The sequence below is a fragment of the Telmatherina bonti genome, assembly GCF_933228915.1.
Source record: "Telmatherina bonti genome assembly, chromosome: 24".
Taxonomy (NCBI): Eukaryota; Metazoa; Chordata; class Actinopteri; order Atheriniformes; family Telmatherinidae; genus Telmatherina; species Telmatherina bonti.
In genome coordinates, this window is record NC_136633.1 from 20,784,696 (window position 1) to 20,805,933 (window position 21,238).

Genomic DNA, 21,238 nt, shown 5'->3' on the forward strand with positions numbered 1-21,238 from the left:
GTCCTGCTAGGAAATCTAATAAAACCTCCAATATGTTTGTCTCCTCACTCACTATCTGAAACTCAAATCAATAAATGCAAAGTGTCTCAGACATGTATAGTCTGACCTACATTTCTCAAAAAGGAAGACCCCAACATCTTGTAATGGTCTTGTCATGTTGCAGCTGGACCAGCATGCTTTATCTTGCTGGGTGGTACTTGCTTAGTCAATCCCAGTTCAATGAAACACTGTTGAGCTTCAGCCATTCACTCCATTTAAAAGAGCAAACCATTCTCAAACATAGTCAGTTTATTCACAAGCAAAAGAGATGAGACGTGCCTACACCATGGCTTTCACAGGAGCCCCAGTGTTCCACCAGACATCAGCGCCTTCTTGGTCCGACTGGGGGACGATAACGTCTAGAAAGCATCTGCATTGTCTCATGATGCTCACCCCATCTTTTCCAGAAGCCCCGTCTCCTTGCTCCCTCCCCAGCAGATACACTCATAATCAAACACTGCAATGACCTATTTTTCTCTGCGCGTCGCCGCCTCTCTGTGAATGAAGTTCACAAAGAAACGCGGCGTGCCGCGAATCTGACAAGACAGCCAGCGTTATATAAGTCACCAGGGCTTTTTATGATGGAGATGCTTGAGGTCGGAAGTTAAAATCGTGGCTGCTACCTTTTTGACCTGTGCCTCCTTGATTTTCTCCAGGGCGACTCGGATCTTCTCCGCCTTCAGCTTGGCGGCTTGCTCCTCCTAGATGGACACACAGGAGCAAGGTTACCACAGCTGTCACTCATTAAAAAAAAAAAAAGAAAAAAAAAGGTTTATCATTGCCTCATATTCTTGTCATCACATAACCAAGACATCTCACACACACACAACCTCATCAAACAGCCGCTCTGGCATGAAGATATCATGTGCAAATGTAGTTCTATCTTCGTCCCATCTTACCTGCCCCCTCCAGCAAGATGCCATCACCTCCATTCTACAGGTTGGGAGTGTTTTTACAACTAGTGTGAATAATCAAACAAAAGCCGCAATTCTAAATCGCTGTGGTTGCGACATCGGTCCGGGGTTCCCCCTCAAATATGGCGCTCCGATTTTGCAGTTTATGGTTTCATGCTGGATTCATACCAAGCTGGACCGGGTGTCTTTGATCCTGCTAAACAGCAGCAGGGAAACAATAGCAGAAGATCCCCAAAGGGCGAGAGGCTGCAGAGGAATGCAGGATCTGTTCAGAGAGCATCTATGTCTTTCACTTCAAGCACCCAAAAAAAATCAGCTGAAAAATCTCCAGCTGCAGGTTTTTATTTGCTAAAAATGACAAAAAAAATTGTTGCAAAATCTATTCGCCGCCTTTTGTGATTAAGTTATCCCATCATGAGCCTCAGATCTTCATCCTTCCATCCTCCAGCGTTCAAAGACGACCGCGGTCAGGCTGCGGGTGAAGACGCCGCAGGTTGAACAGACACGAGCACATGTGCGTCCGAGATGAGTAGAATTTGACAAAACCCCAAGTGAGACACTCAGAAGGACGACGCCCCTCCCCCTTTTCACCCTCCCACCCTCCTCCTCCCTGCTTCATAACAGAAGCAGGGGTTTGGGAGCGTGCCCAATCGATGGAGCATAATCCCCACTAAACTAGTAGGATTCAAGGTCGGCCAACCAGCGAGCACCTTTCACAAGTCCCTTCAGCCAATCAGCACGGCCGTAACTTCTAAAGGCCCTGGAGCTAAAAAGTGGCAGAGATGGAGAGTCGTGTTTGGGGTGAATGAGAAGCCGGGGTGCTGAATATTTGAAGTCACGTGCACGTAGAGATTTGTGTGTTCAGACAGAAGGGGGGTGAGGGGTATTTACAACTGCTTTCCAAGCCTCTTATCTCTAGAAACACCCCCCCCCCCCCCTTCCTCCCTCCTTTGACCCAGACTACCTTTTCCACATGACCAACTTCAAAGCACACACACATTAATGCAATAAAAACTAAAGACTCGGCTTGGCTTTTAGTCAGTCAAGTGTGAGTGTGTGAGTAAGACATGGAGCTGCGAGGTCAGGGTAGATCCCAGCTCAGAGTCGCACTGTAGGTTTAACCACAAAAATGACCCCTCTATTATTCCTCCTCCCTCACACGACACTTACGCCCTGCTCTTTAGTAGACTTTACTCTGATCCCACAGACATTTTTCTTTCCCACTTTCACACTCAGTCACACCACTTGCAATTTTAAAGGCGCTTCTGCCTGCTGGGAAGAAAAGAAAAAAAAATCTTGGCACCCTCGCCTTTTGATGTCTTTCCACTATCTCCCCGCCTTGCTCGTTCTTAGACATCCTGCGCACATCGAGTTTTCCAAGTTGCAAGTCCGAGCGACTGCGGCTCGCCTGCTTGTGGAAGCGTAAACGCTGACATCTCCCCCTCACACTGCAAGCATTCTCGCCTCTCCCTGCTTTAAAATACTATTACAAAGCTTTCTGCAGACATAGAAACCAGGAATGGCCCGGAAACAATGAATTTATCTGTTTTGTAAAAGAAAGACGGAAACAAAAAAGGAATTCTTGAAAACTTTGTAAATTTAGAATATATTCAAGTTTTTAGTGTTTTTTTTTTTAGCTTGTTACTTCAAATTGCAAAAGTTTCCACAGTAAATCCTTGCTTATCTGATAAAATCAGACAGTTTTTTTATGTAGCATCATCGTTTTGTTGCTTCACCTGCCTCAAATACGAAGAGTCACTTACAAGCTCATGGAGAAATTGAGGACATGTTGAAGTGATCCATTTCGTATGATGAACAAGATGTGTAGAAAAAAGACCAGCTTGTGATCTAGAAAGATTGGATATTCCAGGTGTTCAGCTTAAAGTCCTCCACATGGGTTGAATTGCTTAATGATATTATGCACTTCAGAAAAAAACCCCAAAACATGGATAATTTTTAGTGAAATTCTTTGAGGAACAATAGGTTCAATAGGTTCAATGATTTTCTCCGGTATTAGTTGACTACATTAATTTCTTTTGCTAATCTTTCATGCCAAATCAAGACAATAATTATGGTCATCGCCTGCTTTTAAATAACACCATTCTCATTCTTAATAGCCCTAAACTGCTTCTTGTGAAACACACTTAAGTTGTAAAAACAGATGTATGTTAATACTACACTATTGAATTTTTGCAGGTTTTTGTACTTTGGTGCTCCCTAACAGAGACCCAGACTGAAAATGTACTTCCTGTTTAACCTCACATTCACATAAACAGGTCCCTTGTAGCCGTAATGACTCGCATACCTGCGTACTGTGCTGGCTGATTCCACTAGGGGACGCATTGACAACTTTGGATAGACTTGCTGAATTAGCAGGGTGTAAACAAGACTAGAAACATATTCATCTCACAGCAGAAAAAAAACACGAAAGCACCAGTATAATAGATGTTACATCAGCCTGCCATGTCTTGTTTTTTAAACTTTCTGCCATTTTTATTGCTGTTGATCCAGTCAAATTGGCTTCTACACTGCACCTAATGTGTCGTGTGCACAATCCTTCCAACAAACACAAAATATACAAGGAAGCCATGATAATCATAGATTTAATCACAAGTAAGTATATTTTCAGCCTAATTTGGCATCCATTCTGCATCCTGTCTCTTCTCTGAGCTCTCTCCAGCCAGTTTAGCACAGTCTGGAGAGATCATAAAAAGCATAAACTAACCGTTAAACCACCTTAATACAGCACAAATAGTACACCCCCCCCGAGGGCCGGAATCCAGCAGGTTTTTGTTGTTTCCCTCCACCAACACAGCTGATTCAAATCAAATGGATCCAGCAGCTTCTTGTCAACCTGTTTGGGTGTCGGTCAGGTGTGTGTTGGAGACAACAAAAACCTGCAGGATACCGGCCCTCCAGGACTGCAGTTTGACACCCCTGCTCTAAGTGTTCGGATACAGGCTGTTAAATAACTTACTGCTCATTAATACAACTTAATTAACAAACTGTGGATGTGCTAAACAAATATATTTTATAAATGTCTGCTGCTCTCCTCATAGTTTCATTTCTTTATGAAGGAAGGATGAAAATCAAAAGCCAGCAGCATGCAGAGGCAGGAAAATGAAGGAAAATAGACCAGAACACCACATACAGCTGTATGATTCATGTGGAAGCACGTAGCTATCGAGACTACTCTGGTAATATGCAAACTGATGTATGGATTAAGTGAATGACAGATATTGTGTTGATTAACAAAGAGTGTGATTATTTATCTATCACTTGTTTATGTATCTTTTTTTCTTAAAGTATTGGGGGTGTATTGTCAAGTAATTGGCTAACGGACCATTTACTTGTGTGTTTTTTTTTGTAAAAAGGGGCAGGTATAAGTTTTTACTTCTTCCTGCTCCTTTTCTATCATGGTGGTGCAATAAGGTGTTTTTTTTTCTCTGTTTTGTTGTGATGTGAGGTTGTGCGGTATCAAGTGTGAAATTAATAAATTAAATAAATAAAAAATAAATAAAGAGATGAAAAAAGAATGGTATTCTCATGCACTTAACCTATACAAGATATACATAACCTTTTCCAAACAAACAAACAAAAGATAAACAAAAGTTGATTCTGCATGTTGGATTTCAGGGAAACATTTGGGTTTTAGTTTTTCTGTGGGAAATGTAGCTTGTCGTGTTGTTTCTCCTCGTGTTTAGATCACTGATAACAATCTCAGACAGGTCTGATCATTAGTTTACCAGGTCAGCTTTGTTAAAGGGAAAAGACTTAGTCTTGTGTCTGGTTTAGACTTGTGTCATAAACCAAGTCAGTTTCCATGCAGCATCACAGGAAGAAGGTCGCTGGTTCGATACTCGGCTGGGGCGCGGTTTGGTCAGTGGCCTTTCTGTGTGGAGTTTGCATGTTCTCCCTGTGTGCGTGGGTTCTCTCCGGCGTCCTCCCACCATCCAAAGACATACATGTTAGGTTAATTGGTTACTCTAAATCAGTGAGTGTGACTGGTGGTTTGTCTCTGTGTGGCCCTGCGATGGACTGGCGAGCTGTCCATGGTGTACCCTGCCTTTCACCCAAAGACAGCTTCCCTGTGACCCTTCGTCAGACTAAGTGGTTAGGATGACTGAATGAGTTTCCATGCAGTATGTGGGAAAAGATGGATCTTTCTACAAATGAAAAATGTTCAATAATGCAAAGTCTTGTTAAAAGGTAAAATTGTTTGTGTGACTGGGACGGCAAACTGGTTCTTTCAGATGAAAGCTTTGCAAGGAAGGTCTCTTTCAAGCTAATGCTGACATCCACCATCAGTATTTTGCATAGAAATTTCTGGTAAATTCTGTCACAAATAAATGATACAAATACTGTTTTCATTCCTCTGGTGCCTCTCAGTTTCCGATCAGATTCCACAGAGGAACATTTGCAGTGGGCTCAGAAATACATTTTCATCACTGATGAATGGCGTGCTACACTGGATGGTCTACAGATGGAGTTCTGGATGGTTGATGGATGGCCACCATGTCCCAACAAGGAATCTGGTCATAGAGTGACATTTCATTCATTCATTCATTTTCCAAACCGCTTAATCCAATTCATGGTTGCAGGGAAGCTGGAGCCTATCCCAGCAGTCTTTGGGCGAAAGGCAGAGTACACCCTGGACAGCTCGCCAGTCCATCACAGGGCCAAAGAGTGACATTTCACATGGGAATAAATCTGAGGATACTCTGGGCTCTCCTTTACAACTCACACTGTCTCAGGAGAGCCCAGAGTATCCTCAGAGACCCCTCCCACCGTGGTCACTATCTTTTTAAACTGTTGCCCCCAGGCAGAAGCTTCTGGATGATTAAAACAAGAACGAACAGGCTGAAAGACAGTTTTTATCCCAGAGCTGTTGCATCCCTGAACTCTGTTTCCACAAAACAATAAATCTTAGCTGCCGTTTTAGAGCCTGTGAAACAATGTCAATTTTTTTAGCATTATCTTATCTCATTAATAGTGCTTGTTTTTTATAGTATTGTTTCTGAGTCTTATTTATTTATATGTATTTATTTATTTCTTTAATCATTTTAACATGAGAGCTGTTAAGTCATTTTCGTTGCACTTGTGCAATGACAATAAAGTTTACTGAATTGAATGGAATGAAGGGGGTGTGATGGTAAGATCTTTTAGCGTGCCTGAAGATGTTAAAAGTAGAGTATGTAAGATTTTCAATATTTTCAAAAGAAATTAACTAAAAAAAATAACTACAATCATAATTAGATAGTTTTTTAAACATGTAGGTTCCAGTCTGTCCATACTTGATGCGTTATTAAATTACAAGTTTAATTAATGACAAAGACCCTTCTTGAATGTTTTCTGACCAGTAAAAAGAAAAGTACTTCTTTTTCACCAGTAGGGGGAGTATAAGCCCATTTATTGCAGAGCGGCTCTGAGCTACAGCTCACAAGCGATTCCTGCCCTCATTGGAGCTGGCAAGGAGGAGGGGTGAGGGGTGAGTTTTGCTCATTACTGCCAACATGTGGTCATTTGTGGAGGTAGCAGTTTTGTGGTTTTGCTCACGACCTGGTGTTTGCCACCTGGTGGTGGAAAGAATCGCCTTGAAATCTTACATACTCTGCCTTTAAAATGAATCTTTGCAAAATATGCAAACAATGCAAAGACTATCTCCTGCAATAAAGATGACATACCACTAAATGTTTAGCTGCTAAAGGGTTTAAATAGAGAAAAACTCATGGTGTATTGACCAAGATCTATGAGGGTGGGCAGCAGTAGACCTCCAAACGGCAACTTTAGGAAGCAGTTTTGGTATTTTCAGAGATATCATGGCGGAAAACAATCACAGATTTATAAGTTTAGCGGATGAGAGCGCTAAGGTGATATCAAAGAAAGGCTCCCATGTTAACGTGGAACTGGATCTGGAAGAGCTTTGGTCTCATTTGGCTTTAGAAAGACGATCTCCTACGTAAAGATACAAATGGTGTATATATTTGCAGTTATTAAAAACTTATTCCATGCTTTAAAGGTGGAGTATGTAAGATTTTCAATATTTTCAAAATAAATTAACTAAAAAAAAAAAAACTACAATCATAATTAGTTTTTTTTAAACATGTAGGTTCCAGTCTGTCCACATTTGATGTGTTTATAACAAATAACAAATAACAAAGACCCTTCTTAAATGTTTGCCTACCAGTCATTTGTCATTTGTCATTAATTAAACTTGTAATTTAACAACGTATAGTAGTTATTTTATTAGTTAATTTATTTTGAAAATATTGAAAATCTTACATACTCCACCTTTAAATCTGTTATACAGGATCATGTGGAAGTTTGTGTGTTATGAAGTGAATTAAAAATACGCATCATGTAATAGTGTTACATGTTCCCATACAAATTTTAATCAAATATAAGTCTTAAATGGTTTATGTGATCCTGTGCTTGGTATTTATTTTTATTCACACAACAGATCAGATCCTGACAGAGAGACTGGGAGCTTCCACTGGTGCAAACATGTCACCTTTTAAATAAACTGATAAAAACCTGAGTCAGACTGCAGGCTGCTTTTCAAGAGTTTCCTTTATAAAAAAAAAAAAAAAGAAAAAAAAAAGTGGATTGTTTCGCAGAAAGACATGCAGAGCAGAAAAGAGGAGCAGCACACTCGCCCATACAGAAACAAACACACACACAGATCAGCGAGTGTATGAGGAAGTCACCTTGGTCAGGAGGTGAGAAGGCTTTCCAGCTATGCTTTTCAGAATGAGCGAAGTTTCTCGGTCCAGATAGGAATGCTTGGGCGAAGAGTAGGGGTTGGGATGAAAGAAAAAAAAAAAAAAAAAAAAAAAAAGAAGAGCAGAAGAAGAGACAACACATAGAAAAGTCAGTGCCAGATGATTCTTTGAGGCTTATTAATTGCAGGTATTTTGATTTTGTTTTTAAATAAAGCGTGGAAGCGAGCAGAAGATCCATAAATGAAGTGCTCAGCAGTTGTGCTTGTCATTAGCTGCAGCTGTGGGTAAAGAAGCAACGATTGTGACAAGAACTGAAGATATGCAGTCACTGCTTTGGATCTGACTGTAAAAAAAAAACACAAATAACACTCATCATTCTGGACAGCAAGATGACATCTAGTCGACGGCTTTTTCACTCTGCACTGAAATACTCAGGGCTGCATGCTTACAGAACAAAAACTGCGCACAAAAAAACTGTTGCAAGTGAGGAGAAAATTGCTCAAAATTGACAAAAATCATCTTTAACAAATGCACGTATCACAATCTTAAAAAGTTAAATCTGCAGCCTGGCATGCACTTACAGTGGCCCGATCCATTTCACCCTCCCGTGAGGTGAAGTCAAGCTGCCGCCTGGCCGGGTTACCATTGGCCCGTCGCAGTGTGACATGCTGGGTAAGTCAGGACGTGCAGGCAAGGTGTGTGTGGAAAGTGGCCAATGATATAGAGAAGGATGCAAACACAGAGAAAACATAAAACACATGCAAAGGGGTGGCAGGGCACATGCAATACATGTTTCTTCTCAGCTGGTCTGGTCTAATGCTCAACTCCTCTTTTCTTTCTTTAGCTTCATGAGTTCTAAGCAAAGCATTAGCTGTGATTCGCTGAGTGTAAAGCAGGTTAAAGACATCTTAACTAAAGTTTAGAAGATATTTAGCTTTTGTTAGAGAGCCAGTTTGCTTAGTGAGAGAACAAAGGAGTTCAGAGAAGGTAGGTGTTCACATTGTAATCTAAGACGCTTCAGATTACAATGTATTTGGTGAGACTGTCTGAAGCACAACACACAGGCTGGTCGGGTTATCCATGCAACGTGGTGGATTTGAGCCAACTCAGCTGATCCGAGATTTTCTGAATTTTTTCTGATTCAGAAACTGAATCAAGCTGATAAAACTAGTATATTTTAGTGTATTTGAGTGCTGGTCATACCTCTGTGCTGGTCTGGTTCTGTCCTTGTGTGCTTGGGCTGCTGTGGGGCTCCACCTCTCCCCCCATCATCACTTTATCCGTGTCCAACGAGTCCATGCTGGAAGCTGAGGCACATGCTGAATTTACACTGGACCGCTGAGACGGTGCTTCCTGCTCACTGACCGCACCCACTGAGCCTGTCCGCCGGTGCTGGCTGCCGCCGGACGAGGGCCGCCGGAGGGTGGTGGAGGAAACTGAAGATGATGATGATGATGAGGACGATGATGACGTTTGCCGTGCTGCCTCGTCCATGCTGAGAGAGGCCCTTTCCAGCTGGGAGGTGATGTCATCCAGGGAGATATTGGAGGCTGCGGGGCGGGAGTTGACACTTCCACCTCGTACCGTGTTGGCTGGCGATGCTCGGGTACTGCTACTGGAACTTCCTGTTGGAGAAGGTTGAACAGTTCAACTGGTGGAACGTAGCAGTTCACGCAGGAGAGGACTCGAAACATGGATATCGCAGCATTCATGACACCTTTACTGTTGGCTATGCTGCACATTAGGGGTGGGAAAATCAAATATTTTGGGATTTTTTGATTCACAATTTTAAAATAGATTTTTTTGTTAAAAAATAATTTTTTTCCCCAAATAAATAAAAATTAATTATAATTTTTCTTTCTCATTTTTATTGTTTTTATTGATCTTTTTACTTGTCTTCTTGGGTATTATAGCATCAGAATGATGGTCTGGCTACTGTGTTCTCTTGAAATCAAGAGAAATGACTAGTAAAATGTGTTTTGTACATTTTTTTTTGTTTTAATAAAAAAAAAATCAGAAATATCGAAAAATTGTGAGAATCGCAATTTAAATCAAATCGACATCCAAAAAATTGGAATCAAATCGAACCGGGACAAAAGCATATCGTCATAGCCTTTCAGCACATATCAGTACATCAGTTAGAAAAATGTCCATTTTTCTCCAATTCCCAGCAAAAGATAAGTCTGGATGAGTTTAGAGGTGAGGATGAAGTAGCACCTGAAATAACAGGGTTCTATTTGCAACTCTGATAATTAACAGGATTTGCTGGCTGATCGGGCAAGCTATTAACAGGAATACAAGTTTATAACATCACCTAAGTCAGTGTTTTGCACATATAAACACCATGATGTAACTAACAGTAGCGTAAGCTAACTTCTGCAGTTGTAATTATCTGTTTCTTTTTTTAATGCAGTGTCTTAAAACATGGAGGCTGCTGAGGATTGTCTATTTTTGTGCGCCTTAAAATGATTTCTCAGACTGGGAACTAAAAATTTTGAACTTTTAATCTGAAATAAAATAAGTAACTCATTTTTATGTACTTGAAGGCCAGTTTGCACTCATTGGCGAGTTGATCAGTAAATCAGTGCTAAATGCTAAGTGGGCTGATTCTTTGAAGTGTGCTAAATTAGCTTGGTGACTAACTTTATTAAATATATTTCATGGTGAATTCTGTGGGAAAGAAAAACTTCCTTTAGTGTGGACTTTGGCTTTTACAAAAAGACATGCAACATATTAAAAGAAAGAAAAAAAAACTGCAAAAGGACATTTTAAAACAGCATGAAACACTATTCTAAATGGGCACAAATCAGCAGATTTACCTCCACTACTTCCCCCTCCACTGGTGCCTGTGTGCTTGGTGCTGGCACTGCGTCCCCCAGGGGCCCGTTGCTGGCCTTTGTTCTGGCCCCTAGAGGTTGAATTTGGTTTGGAGATGGTACTGAGCTCCTGTTCGATGGAGCACAGGTCAGCCATCAGAGCGTCCAAGTCCACTGTGTCTCCCTGGTTTAAAGCCTCTGGAAGGAGCAAACATGGCAGAGGGGAGATTAAATGATTTAAATGAGCAGTTTTTGTAGTTTTTTTCCCCCACACTGAATAAGATGAGTGAGGTCTCACCATTTATGTTATACATTGAGAAGCGGTATGAGAAGTTGGCCATGTTTGTCTCCTGCCTGAGAGGCGGTTTCTGCAGCGCTTTCTGCGGCCTGCCGTCATCCAGACTCTACAGCGCGCGCACACAAGCAGAACATGAGGAGAACATCCTGACAATACAGTTAAAGCACAGCGTCTTAACAACCATGTCTGTCTGCGAGACTCCTTAGTCACACACACGGACCTACAAGATATGCACAACATACAGTGAAGGGTGGGAGGGAAGTTGCTAGGATACAAGCTGAGAGACAGGATTAGCAGTGGTACGGTTGCTATGGATACATCCCCTTCCTTCTTTGTCTGTGCTCTTCTACCTGTGCGAGTCTCTGTGTGTGTGTGTGTAACGCCACCACCCTGTTTGCGTGCACATGTGTTGACCTGTGTGAGCTTGTCCAGCTCTCCCAGCCAGGCTCCAAACATCTTGTCCAGATCCTGGTCCTCCTTGTCGCTGTCCTCCTCAGCTGCATGATCCAGTTCATCATCTGATACCTGTTCCATCTGCGGATACACACACACACACAAAAGCAGACACATGACACATAAATTCACATGCTTTCAAGTCACACACCCACAAAACAAGGATGATCTAAATGAGGAGATGAAGGGGAAACGAAAAAAACTCAGACCATACGAATCTCACTGCCTGTTGCCATGACAACCGCTTGTGGACCCCCTAGCGGGCACCCTGTGCCTTGTGATCAATGGAATGCCCTGTAATGTCTCATGTGCTGTTCACATCTGACACACCCAGAGCCTAGTAAGGAAGAAGAGGAGGAGGAGCAAGGCATCTTCCCCTGGGTAGCAAAAACCACCACTACATCCTCATTTAAATCAGTAAGTCGGAGCTAAATCATGAGGAAAATATCAATCAGCGTCACAGGATGCGGTGATACCATATCATGTATTTTGGACTATCCAGCCTGGTTGTTGTGAGGCTGCAGCTGTTTTTGTGCAAAGGTGATGGCAGTGCTCCCTCTAGTGGACAAAAAGGAGGGCTGACAAGAATCTTATGACAAAAATGACTGTTTTATGACAGAATATCGACAAAAAACAGCAAATCTCTCATCTAAGCTCCAACCAATCTAATATTTTCACAAATTTCTCCATTATCTTGTGTTTCCAGTAGCAATACGAGCCAGTAAAGCAAAAACTCAAGGGCACCAATCTGTAGACAAAACATTAACAACCTCAAAACAACAGACAAAAATAAGAGATTAAACTTCAAGAACGTTGCATCTCTCTCGATTTAGTTGTAGCATCTGCGACAGCTGATATTGCTACAAACTGCAGTAGTCAAACCTGAAGGAATGAATAAATTCACAAGAATGTGCTCTAGAAGTAGGTTATCTAATCAGGAGGAAGGGTGATCAAGCGCAGCCTGTGATGTCTGGTTGGATGCCAGAGGAAGCACAAACACAAAGATTTGCTTATTGCATACTTCCAGTTTCACCTACAAGGGAAATATGCAAGACCAAAGTATTTCTGGATGGTAAAAACAAACTGATCCGGAGTGTATTCTTCCCCTGGAGTGAGCCCCTTTCTTGGTCCTGCGCCCCTGCTACAGTCCAGCTGGATGGAATATTCCCAAGTAATCCCATTGATGTTTTCAGAGGGTGTCATTCCTTCCTGTTATCCACGCTATGTGGTGTCAGTCGCTAGTGGGGACTGTACCAAACAAGGATTAACCCCTTTGATGACCCTTGTTCTTTTGATCCAGTAAAGTGTGACTGTGTATGAGGGTTTGTGTGTCCACGCCTTTGTGGTTCTGCTGAATACTTGAAGAAATTGCTGTATTATTACAAAGTAATAAAAGCTGGTGATAAACCAAGCTAATAAACTGGTTGGATGAAGACAAACACACACACACACACACACACACACGCAGCAGATGAAGGATGCTTGTTACAGCGACGATGACGGACAGCTTCCTGCTTCGGCAGAGCCATTAAACACGACAAACACAGCCTGTCGTTTTGTTGAGGAGATTGGTCTGAACACTGAACATAAGCCAACCAAATGTATGTGTGTGTGCTGGAAATCACACCCATGCTCTCACGAACGTGTGTGGGAGTTAGAACAGGAAATAGGCTGGATGTGCAGAATTCCTCATTTCCCTTATGACCCGCTCCGTGTAAGTTGTCCTCCGGTTTTATCCATGCCACTTACTGGGAAGGGGAGGGACTTGTGGGTCAAAGGAGGAGCTCAGGGGGCTGTCAGTAAGTGATTCCTTCACCCTTACATCCACCTACATGACCCAAAGGTTTACCAGTAAACAAAAGTTATAAATTACTCTCATTTAGCTCCACAGGGGTCACAGACATGTAATTGTGTGCATAATAAAAGAAGAGCATCTCCGCTGTGACGTCACTGCTCACTGGAGGCAGACTTAAAGAGGAAATGACAAAAAGATAACTTAATACCTAAAATGATCCTCCATTATGTTCAAAAACATGTTCTCTGAGGTGTCTCTGAATGTAAACACCAGCACAGAATGACTCACTGAGGTGCACTTTTACTGATGTGTTTAACTAGCAATCAGCCTGGGGTTCTTCACACATTTGTTTTAGTAAAGCCCACAAACACAGGCAGTATGCTGTAGCTACAGCTGGTCCACATGCAAACAGCATAAAAACAAACATAGAAAAAAAGAAAGGAAGATTCCTCCTCATAAACAATCCTCTTTTTCGAAAATAGCTCAGTTAATGTCGTCCTAATGGAATCAGAGCCTCAACAGGAGATCCTGCTGCAGGTTTAAGTGAATTACCACCTGAGGCCCTGCTTTTAAGCTTATGGAGCATGACCCAAGCGAGACACAAGCATAGCAGAGAACTCTGTGTTTGTGGTTGTGTGTGCGCGCACATATGTAGAACCATTATCACAAAGCAAATGCCAGCCTTGGCCTTTTCCCTCATGTACTGCATGGTTCCTGCATCTTATCTGAGCATGACCAACGTTCATCTGTCTCCTGCCACCGCTGAGTGGGTCAGGGGTTTAGGTTGAAAGATTAAAGGTCAAAGGCCTTCCTGTTGGGAGTCTCTTTCTGTAGCCTTTATATTTTTTTGAGAAAAGAATTTTCATTTATTGCTGATGTTGCAGCATTGAGAAAGAGAGAGGATGCACAGTTTTCCTGCAGAGCAGCAGGGATGCTTGAGATGCAAGTTCCCACAGCCAAAACAGATGGATAAAATCAGAGAAATAAAGGCAGAAGAGCCCAGACATTTTAATAAAGAGTTGAAGTCAAATGAATAGAAAAACAGGATCCTGGATAGGCATGATAAATAAATCACTTCTGGCTGATGAAAACAAACTAGTAATGAAAGCTAGCAACATAATCCATCTTTTTAAAAGCTATTTTAATGTTTAAAAAGAAAAACACTTTGAATAAAATATAAAAGGGGGAAAAAAGAAATCACAAAAACATCCAAAGAGATTGCAAAAAAAAAGGAAAATTTACTTTTAACACACGCTGAACAAGAAGTCCAGTTGTAGATTTCTGGAGGAAATTCTAAAGAGGAGAAAAGAGCGATGAAAAAGCCATAAAGGTATAATCCAGAATGGTGCCTTTGTTTTTTTTATTAATTAAAAAAAAAAAAATTATATATAAAATAAATAAATAAATAAAGCATAATGGTGCCTTTGACCATGTCTTCATTAGTTCAGTCTCTTTTTGGTTGTTGTTTTGGGGTCATCGCCACATCGAACATTTTTAAGTAAATAAGTGATTCTACTGAGTCATATGAGCAAACCACTGATTAACCAATCAGCACAATGGATGTGACTAACTCCAGGAATAGTTATACTGGCATGTTTGTAAAAATTCAACCTTCTTGCTCACAGACATGAGTCAGAGTGAGGGGATTGTTAGTGAACTGTGGAAAAGAATATAAAGTGGGGGTGATTTAGAAACTTGACCATCTCTGAACGACCCCAAACAGTTTGAGATATTATACAGAAACGCATCACACATGAACTTTGGAGATTAGCATTCGTGTGATAGAATCTAAGCAAGAGTTTGAGAAGATTATGGACATTTTCAGAGCTCAAAGTTTCAAATTGACTTTGCATTGTAGGTTTATATAAAAGCTGCCTTAAGTAGATTAACCACTTTCTAGCTTGAATCATATGATGCCTTACCTCTCATAACAAAACAAGACTGTTGTCTTCTCAGATGATGCCACTTTTATATTGATCAAGTCTACATGGTGTAAAAAGTGCTGGGTTAACAGATTACTGTAAGTCTTAAAGTATCTGGTACTGATAAGGTGGGAGAAGTAGGATGGTGAGGAAGGCGTATCTATCTTTAGCCATTCAGTTCAAAGAGTGTCCAGAGGATTGGAAAAGAGAGCAGATGAAGACTTTGCATTGTTCTTTGAAAAAAGCAAGAACTACAAGGCATGTGCCATCTTTGGATCTTTTTCTTAAATATTCACAATTTGTTTTGTCAACAGCAGACCACGTGTGTATCGCGCTTTAATCTGATTCCAGCAAACTCTGTTGTGCTGCTTAGAAAGTAGGTTAACTGGAAACGTAGGAGAATAATCACTTGGCCTACGAACTCGCTGACTTCTTGTCACATATCAGGTCACATGAAGGGACATAAGCTGCCCGATGGCTATTTTCACACCAAATGTGACACAAATGTAGTCACACCAAGCTGCAGACTTCTGGTGCATGACAGAGATATTCCAGATCAAATCACTGATGAACATGAATCCTCCTGGGGAAATACGTCCTCTGCATTTGATCTCTCCGAGATGTTAAAGATCAAAAGCAAACAACTGGTGTGTGTATAAAATGGAAATAACCCGAGCTTCCAATAAGAACATGAGGAAATGAGTCAACTGGGCCCTTTTTCTTTTGGATAAAAATGTGCAGACCTAGTCACACAAGAGATCTGCATGCAGCAGAATTATGAAGAGAGCATGAAATTACATCATAGGTCGGATTAGGTTTCCTTGGCTGGCTCCTTCTTAATTCAGTTTGCGTGATGGGGACAGAGTACTGCTGTTCATTTGGTTCACATTAAACTGCATCTGGACTTAACAAACACATTACATGCTCAGCATGAAAATAGTAGCAGTAGTTTAGAAATGCAACAGGCAAGTGTAGCAGTTATTATGATTAAGACACTACATTCAGGTTTAATTGTGGTAAATCAGTGTAGAAAAGCTCAGTTTGGGAGATTTTCTTCATCTTACGTGGTTGCTGAACTACATTTGACTTTATGAAACAAACAGAAATTCTGGATGAATTTGTGCAACATGAAAATTGACTGCCCAGTCCCATGACTGTTTCCAGTTGACAATCAAATAATGAACAGTTCATAACATTTGAGTTACAAATAAATCCTTTCATATTTCAGTCACACGGGAAATAGGAGGGCTGGGACGTGGAATATGACCGTGGCTGTGTAAACACTATTGTGGCCACATACTCCCAGATGGCTTGCTGTTTCCATCGAGTACTTCTAAATAGACTATTTCTGGATCAAATACTCCGCCTTGCCACATTTTGTGTGTGTGTGTAATGGGAACTGAAGAGGCTAATAAAACCAGGCATCTGTCCACTGGCACTCACCAGTCTCTCCACCTTGGAAAACAGTGAATCATTCAAACAAAGCTTCCTTCATCTTTCAAATTATCTGTACTCAGAAGTTGGATGCAAATAAACATCACATCATAGCGCACTTAAAGGGACACTAAGAGAGTCTGGTGGCAAAGGTTGACTAGGAATAGAAGTAAACAGTTCAAACTGCTCCTTAACCTGTTGTTTAAAATCCTGCTGATTAGATGTGGGGAAATGGACACATCAGTTTAATTTTTTACATAGTAAAGGATGCAAAAGATGTCCAAGATGACTAGGCGGCTAATTATGCTAACAGCTAACTTTAGTGGGCTAGCTTAAGTTAGAGTTTGGCTTCCCTTGCTTCTGAATAGCGTAAGAGTACAAAAAGGAGAAAAAAAGTCGCGGCAACAGGATGATTTTATACATTGTTGGACTTTATTCCAGTAAATTTATAGTTAATTTTTCAATTTTCTTCTTCATGGGGCCGTTAGCATATGGTGGCAGTACAGTTGTTAAGGGCTGTAATAAACAAAATAGTTAGAAGATTGAAACAAAACATGGTGAAAGAAAGAACTAATGACTAAATAATACCCCCCATTTCACTGTTCCCCAGTAACTGTTTCAAAAAGCATCAAAAAGCTTTGATGAAAGTCTGACAAATACAGACACGTTTTAATGCATTGTCATACATTTTTCAGCCTGTGCAGGTTATGCATAGAGGAACTAACTAATGCTCATTTATGTTGAGGAAATGGTGGCGGATGGTCGATATCTTGGTAGAAAAAAAGATTTATAGCTAATAAAAGTAAAAGCTTTTTTCACACTCCAAACGGCTCATTTATGTCCTACACCAGTGGTGTCCAATGTTGGTCCCAAGGGGCTGCAGTCCTACAGGTTTCATGTCAAGTTCTGACCACATGTTGACCCATTAATGTGATTCAGGTGTGTGTGAAACGCCTTAAATATGCAGAACTGTGACCTTAAGGACAGACTTTAAACACTGGCTTCCAGCGTCAAATTACAAATTAAAACTAAGCTAACAGGGTGCAGGTCGGTTGTTGCTTCTGGATCAAAATATATATCTGATCTGCTGACCATATATGCCACCAAGACTTGCTAAGATCATCTTGGACAAGTTCAAGGCCCAACCTCTGAGTGTTTAGTTTTTATGCTCCTAACAGCTGGAAAACACTATCAGAACACCTAAAGTACCTGGTCTTCTTTCCACGGCCGGATTATCCAATGGACATTATGGGAGCAGGCCCAGGGGCCCACTTGGGGGCCACGTAGGGCATACACAAGCAATTTGGACTCACTGGCTGAGAGATGTTAAAAATGTCGTGTCAGTGTATCATTCACAATTTTCACAATGTTGCGGTGGAGAAGGGGACCCCTTGGAACACTCTGGGCCCAGGGGCCTGTGCACTTTTAATCCAGCCCTGCCTCTTTCAAGAGAAACAGCATTTTAAATATTTTTCCCCAGTTGGAATCTATATGATCTGGCCAAATTGTGAGTAAAACTTCCTCTCATTTCCCAGTGTCCTACATGGCTCAGCTTCCTGTCAGAGCGGATAATGGTCTTCTGCAACTTCCGGCAATTACTACAAAAAATCTAAATCTAGAAATGAATCCGGGTTCAGATTTTTCCACTGTTTCCACTTCTCTGTCCAGACTATGGTCCAGAAATATTGTCCGTTATTTGTCGGTGCCAAGCTGAAAAGTCTCAAGGTTTGTATGAAATGAATCAGGTGTGAATCCTGAGTTGATCACATGAAGAAATAATAAGCAATTAAAGTGATCACCTTTTCCAAAGCAACTCTGACATATTCAATCCTAATATCATAAACAAAGACTTTTATATGGGACAAAAATGGTAAAACTAATTTCTCTAGGTCTTTGTATGACATTAAAATTACCTTTCTTGTACTAGACAGTCTCATTTTACTTCTTCTCCTTTTGATGTCAGCAGATTGTCTGGTGGTAACTACGCTTCAAGGCTGACCGGCTTTGACTCACGTCTTACGCATACATGTGTCTCCGTATCGTTATAGCCTGCCTTGCCCATAAACTCAACCCATAAAACACACACACTGAAATGCCAAGTGTCAAGATATCATAATGACATCCTACATTGTAGGGAAGCCGTTTAAAGCCAGCATGCTCTTTAGAGCGAATCTTGTAATCTGACATGTGGTGTCAGTCATAAAGAAAACAACAAAGCCTGCTGCTATCTAATTCTCCTTTTCATTGCTTTTTAGATATAAAACTAATATAATCTGATTGGAAACACACAAGCGTGTAATAATACGAGTCATCTTTTCATCCCATGCCCTTTTTGCAGGTTAAACCAATGCCACTGTGCATGGTGCTCGTTAAAAATAGAAAATTAGAAAAGAGAAAATTGGCTAAAGACCTTGAATGCAAGTAAAAGAACTCTTTAAGCAGAAGAGAAAGTGCTTGACTCAAATCCAGAATTTAACTGGGTGTGTCTGTCCAGGCAAACTCAGCTGACCTGTAATCTGACTCAAGAAGTGACATCATACCCTCTGCTTTTTTGATGGATGGATGCAGGTTAACTCTTTAATGTTTGCATTAAGAAAAGAGCAAGAGAAAAAGGTTTCCTTTTCATTTTCCCTTTTTTATTTCCTTTGAAGTGCAAAAAAAAAAATTTTTAAACCAGTGATTGAGATAACAGCTAATAATATAGTGACTTTTACACTTAGGCAGGTTTCTGCAAATTCTTAATGAAGTTTAATTTAATTTTCCGAAGTGCACTTAAAAGCATTCCTTGTACAGTTTCTCAGTAGCAAATGACAAATAACAGAACTTTGCAAACAGCTGGAAGTGATGTACTTTACTTTACGATAAAAGTACATCAACAAATATGACATGTGGAGTTCATCAAGGCTCCACTTCGGGCCTGTTCAGCATCTACATCAGTGGTGTATGAAGTCTGTCCTTGAGGGCCGCTGTCCTGCAGGTTTTCCATTAAATGGTTCCAATGAAGTTCTGCACAATGAGTTCTGAATTTGAGTCTGATGTTTTGGAACCGGAATACATGGAAAACCTGCAGGATCGTGGCCCTCAAGGACTGAAGCTGAATCTACATGATCCCACCTGGCCAGATCTTGGAAACAAACAAAATATCATACCCTAGTTGTGCTGGTAACACTAAGCTCTATGTTACTGCCTCACCAGGGGACAGTGGTCCCATACAAAGCTTGAGAGCTTGAGTGTGTGCCTTGTGAATACATTGATATTCTGGTACTTGCCAAAATATGCATCTGATCTGTTGACTCCATATAAGTCAAAGTCTACAAAGATCATCTGTTTTCCATCCTGAGAAAAGAGATTCAGCGTTTCGTTTGTATGCCCCGTTATCTTGAACAAACTACCAGAAAAAAAGAGTTTGCTCCAAGCTTAGTTCTCTAAGCTAATCTCTTTTATTTTAGGTTTTTCTAGTGGAATATTTTACTTGCACATGTACTTTAACAGAGATGATGATGATCCATTTCCTGAAGACTTCCTGATATGTACCTTGCTGTACTTATTCTGTTGTTATACTCTATTTTAACTTTTTCTATTTCTATTTAATTGTTTTTATTCTTTTTAGCTTGGTTTAATTCTCCATTTAAATGTTTCTTTCTCACTTCTCTGTAATGTTTTTAATGTTTTATGTAAAGCTCTGAATTATTCTGTAAATTAAATGTGCTAAACAAATAAACCTGAGTGTCCTAAGATGTGAGGCGAAGAGAAGCATGTCTTAAGTATTAGGTCATTTTAATATCCCTCCAACACCGGTTTAACCAAATGCAAGATAGATTTAGTCTATTTAGTACTTATGTTTTCTATCATCAGTTCTTTGAATCAGTTCTTGAATCAGGAATCGGTTCTTGGAATCTTGCGTTTTTCAACAAACAACTTTTTTTTTAATTATGTGTAAATGCTGTGTATCCTCAAATGTTACCCTGTTTTCCTTTTTTTCTATTATTATTGTTGTTTTGTTTTGCGCATCAGGCTGGTGAAATAAAAAGTGACATACGTCACATTATAGGGAAGGATTGTTCTGAGACAGAGATGAGCTGGTTAACAAAACAGCAGCAGCAGAGGGATGATGGATGGATACAATAATAGAGGAGTGCAGTCTGCTATTAGATGGAGCATAATGGGGAGGAGAACTGATGGCCAAAATAACAGCTCCGATGTCATTAGTCAAACACAAGCAACAGCCTGGAAGCTGAGGAGTTGCACTCAGATGCACACACGGATCCACAAAATGCATTCGAACTCATTCAAGCATGGTGAGATCCAGCATGTCAAGCTGGTCAATTAAGAGGGAGGGGCACAGAAAGAGGAGAAAGACAGGGAGGACGTCAGAAGTGGACAGATGGGAAGGGAGTCAGCTGGGAAGAGCAGGAGAAACTGAGACAGGAGGGGAGAGGGAGTGCGGAAATGCATGGTCACACTGGTGGGTGGTGGTGTGTGGACACCAACAGCTCACCAGTATCAGAGCCAGCCAAACTTCAGCTGCCATCGCCATGGCAACACCCATGCGTGTGCACAGATCTTTGCACAGACAGACATGCAGCTACAACAAGGCTTCATTATGCAGCTGGCTCAGACTCGCAGAGATGACTCAGATAAGGTGATAATGTCACATCACTACGCTTGATTTTCATAATCTCACAAATATGGAAACAATCCGAAAAGATGATTATCTAATCACCGAGCATCGCACACATGGTCAAGCCTGTTCCTCTCTCATTTGGGTGTCTCTCTCTCCCTCTGTTAGATCATCCTCCCTTCACTTTGCTTTCGCACACAAAACCACTGAGGATGCGTCGGCTT

General features: G+C 41.0%; 1 protein-coding gene across 2 annotated transcripts in view; it reads right to left on the reverse strand.

The window, feature by feature from the left end:
• Positions 1-21,238, reverse strand: part of raph1b (Ras association (RalGDS/AF-6) and pleckstrin homology domains 1b) — a 48,781-nt gene that overhangs the window by 8,611 nt on the left and 18,932 nt on the right. The window contains exons 3-8 of one of the 2 annotated variants that reach the window (XM_079264163.1): positions 11,204-11,323; positions 10,790-10,895; positions 10,495-10,689; positions 8,879-9,300; positions 7,661-7,735; positions 663-740 (exon numbers count right to left, since the gene is read on the reverse strand). In XM_079264163.1, coding sequence (XP_079120289.1) covers positions 663-740; positions 7,661-7,735; positions 8,879-9,300; positions 10,495-10,689; positions 10,790-10,895; positions 11,204-11,323 — 996 coding nt within the window. The remainder of the gene's footprint in view (positions 1-662; positions 741-7,660; positions 7,736-8,878; positions 9,301-10,494; positions 10,690-10,789; positions 10,896-11,203; positions 11,324-21,238) is intronic. The other variant, XM_079264164.1, reaches the window with a different exon arrangement.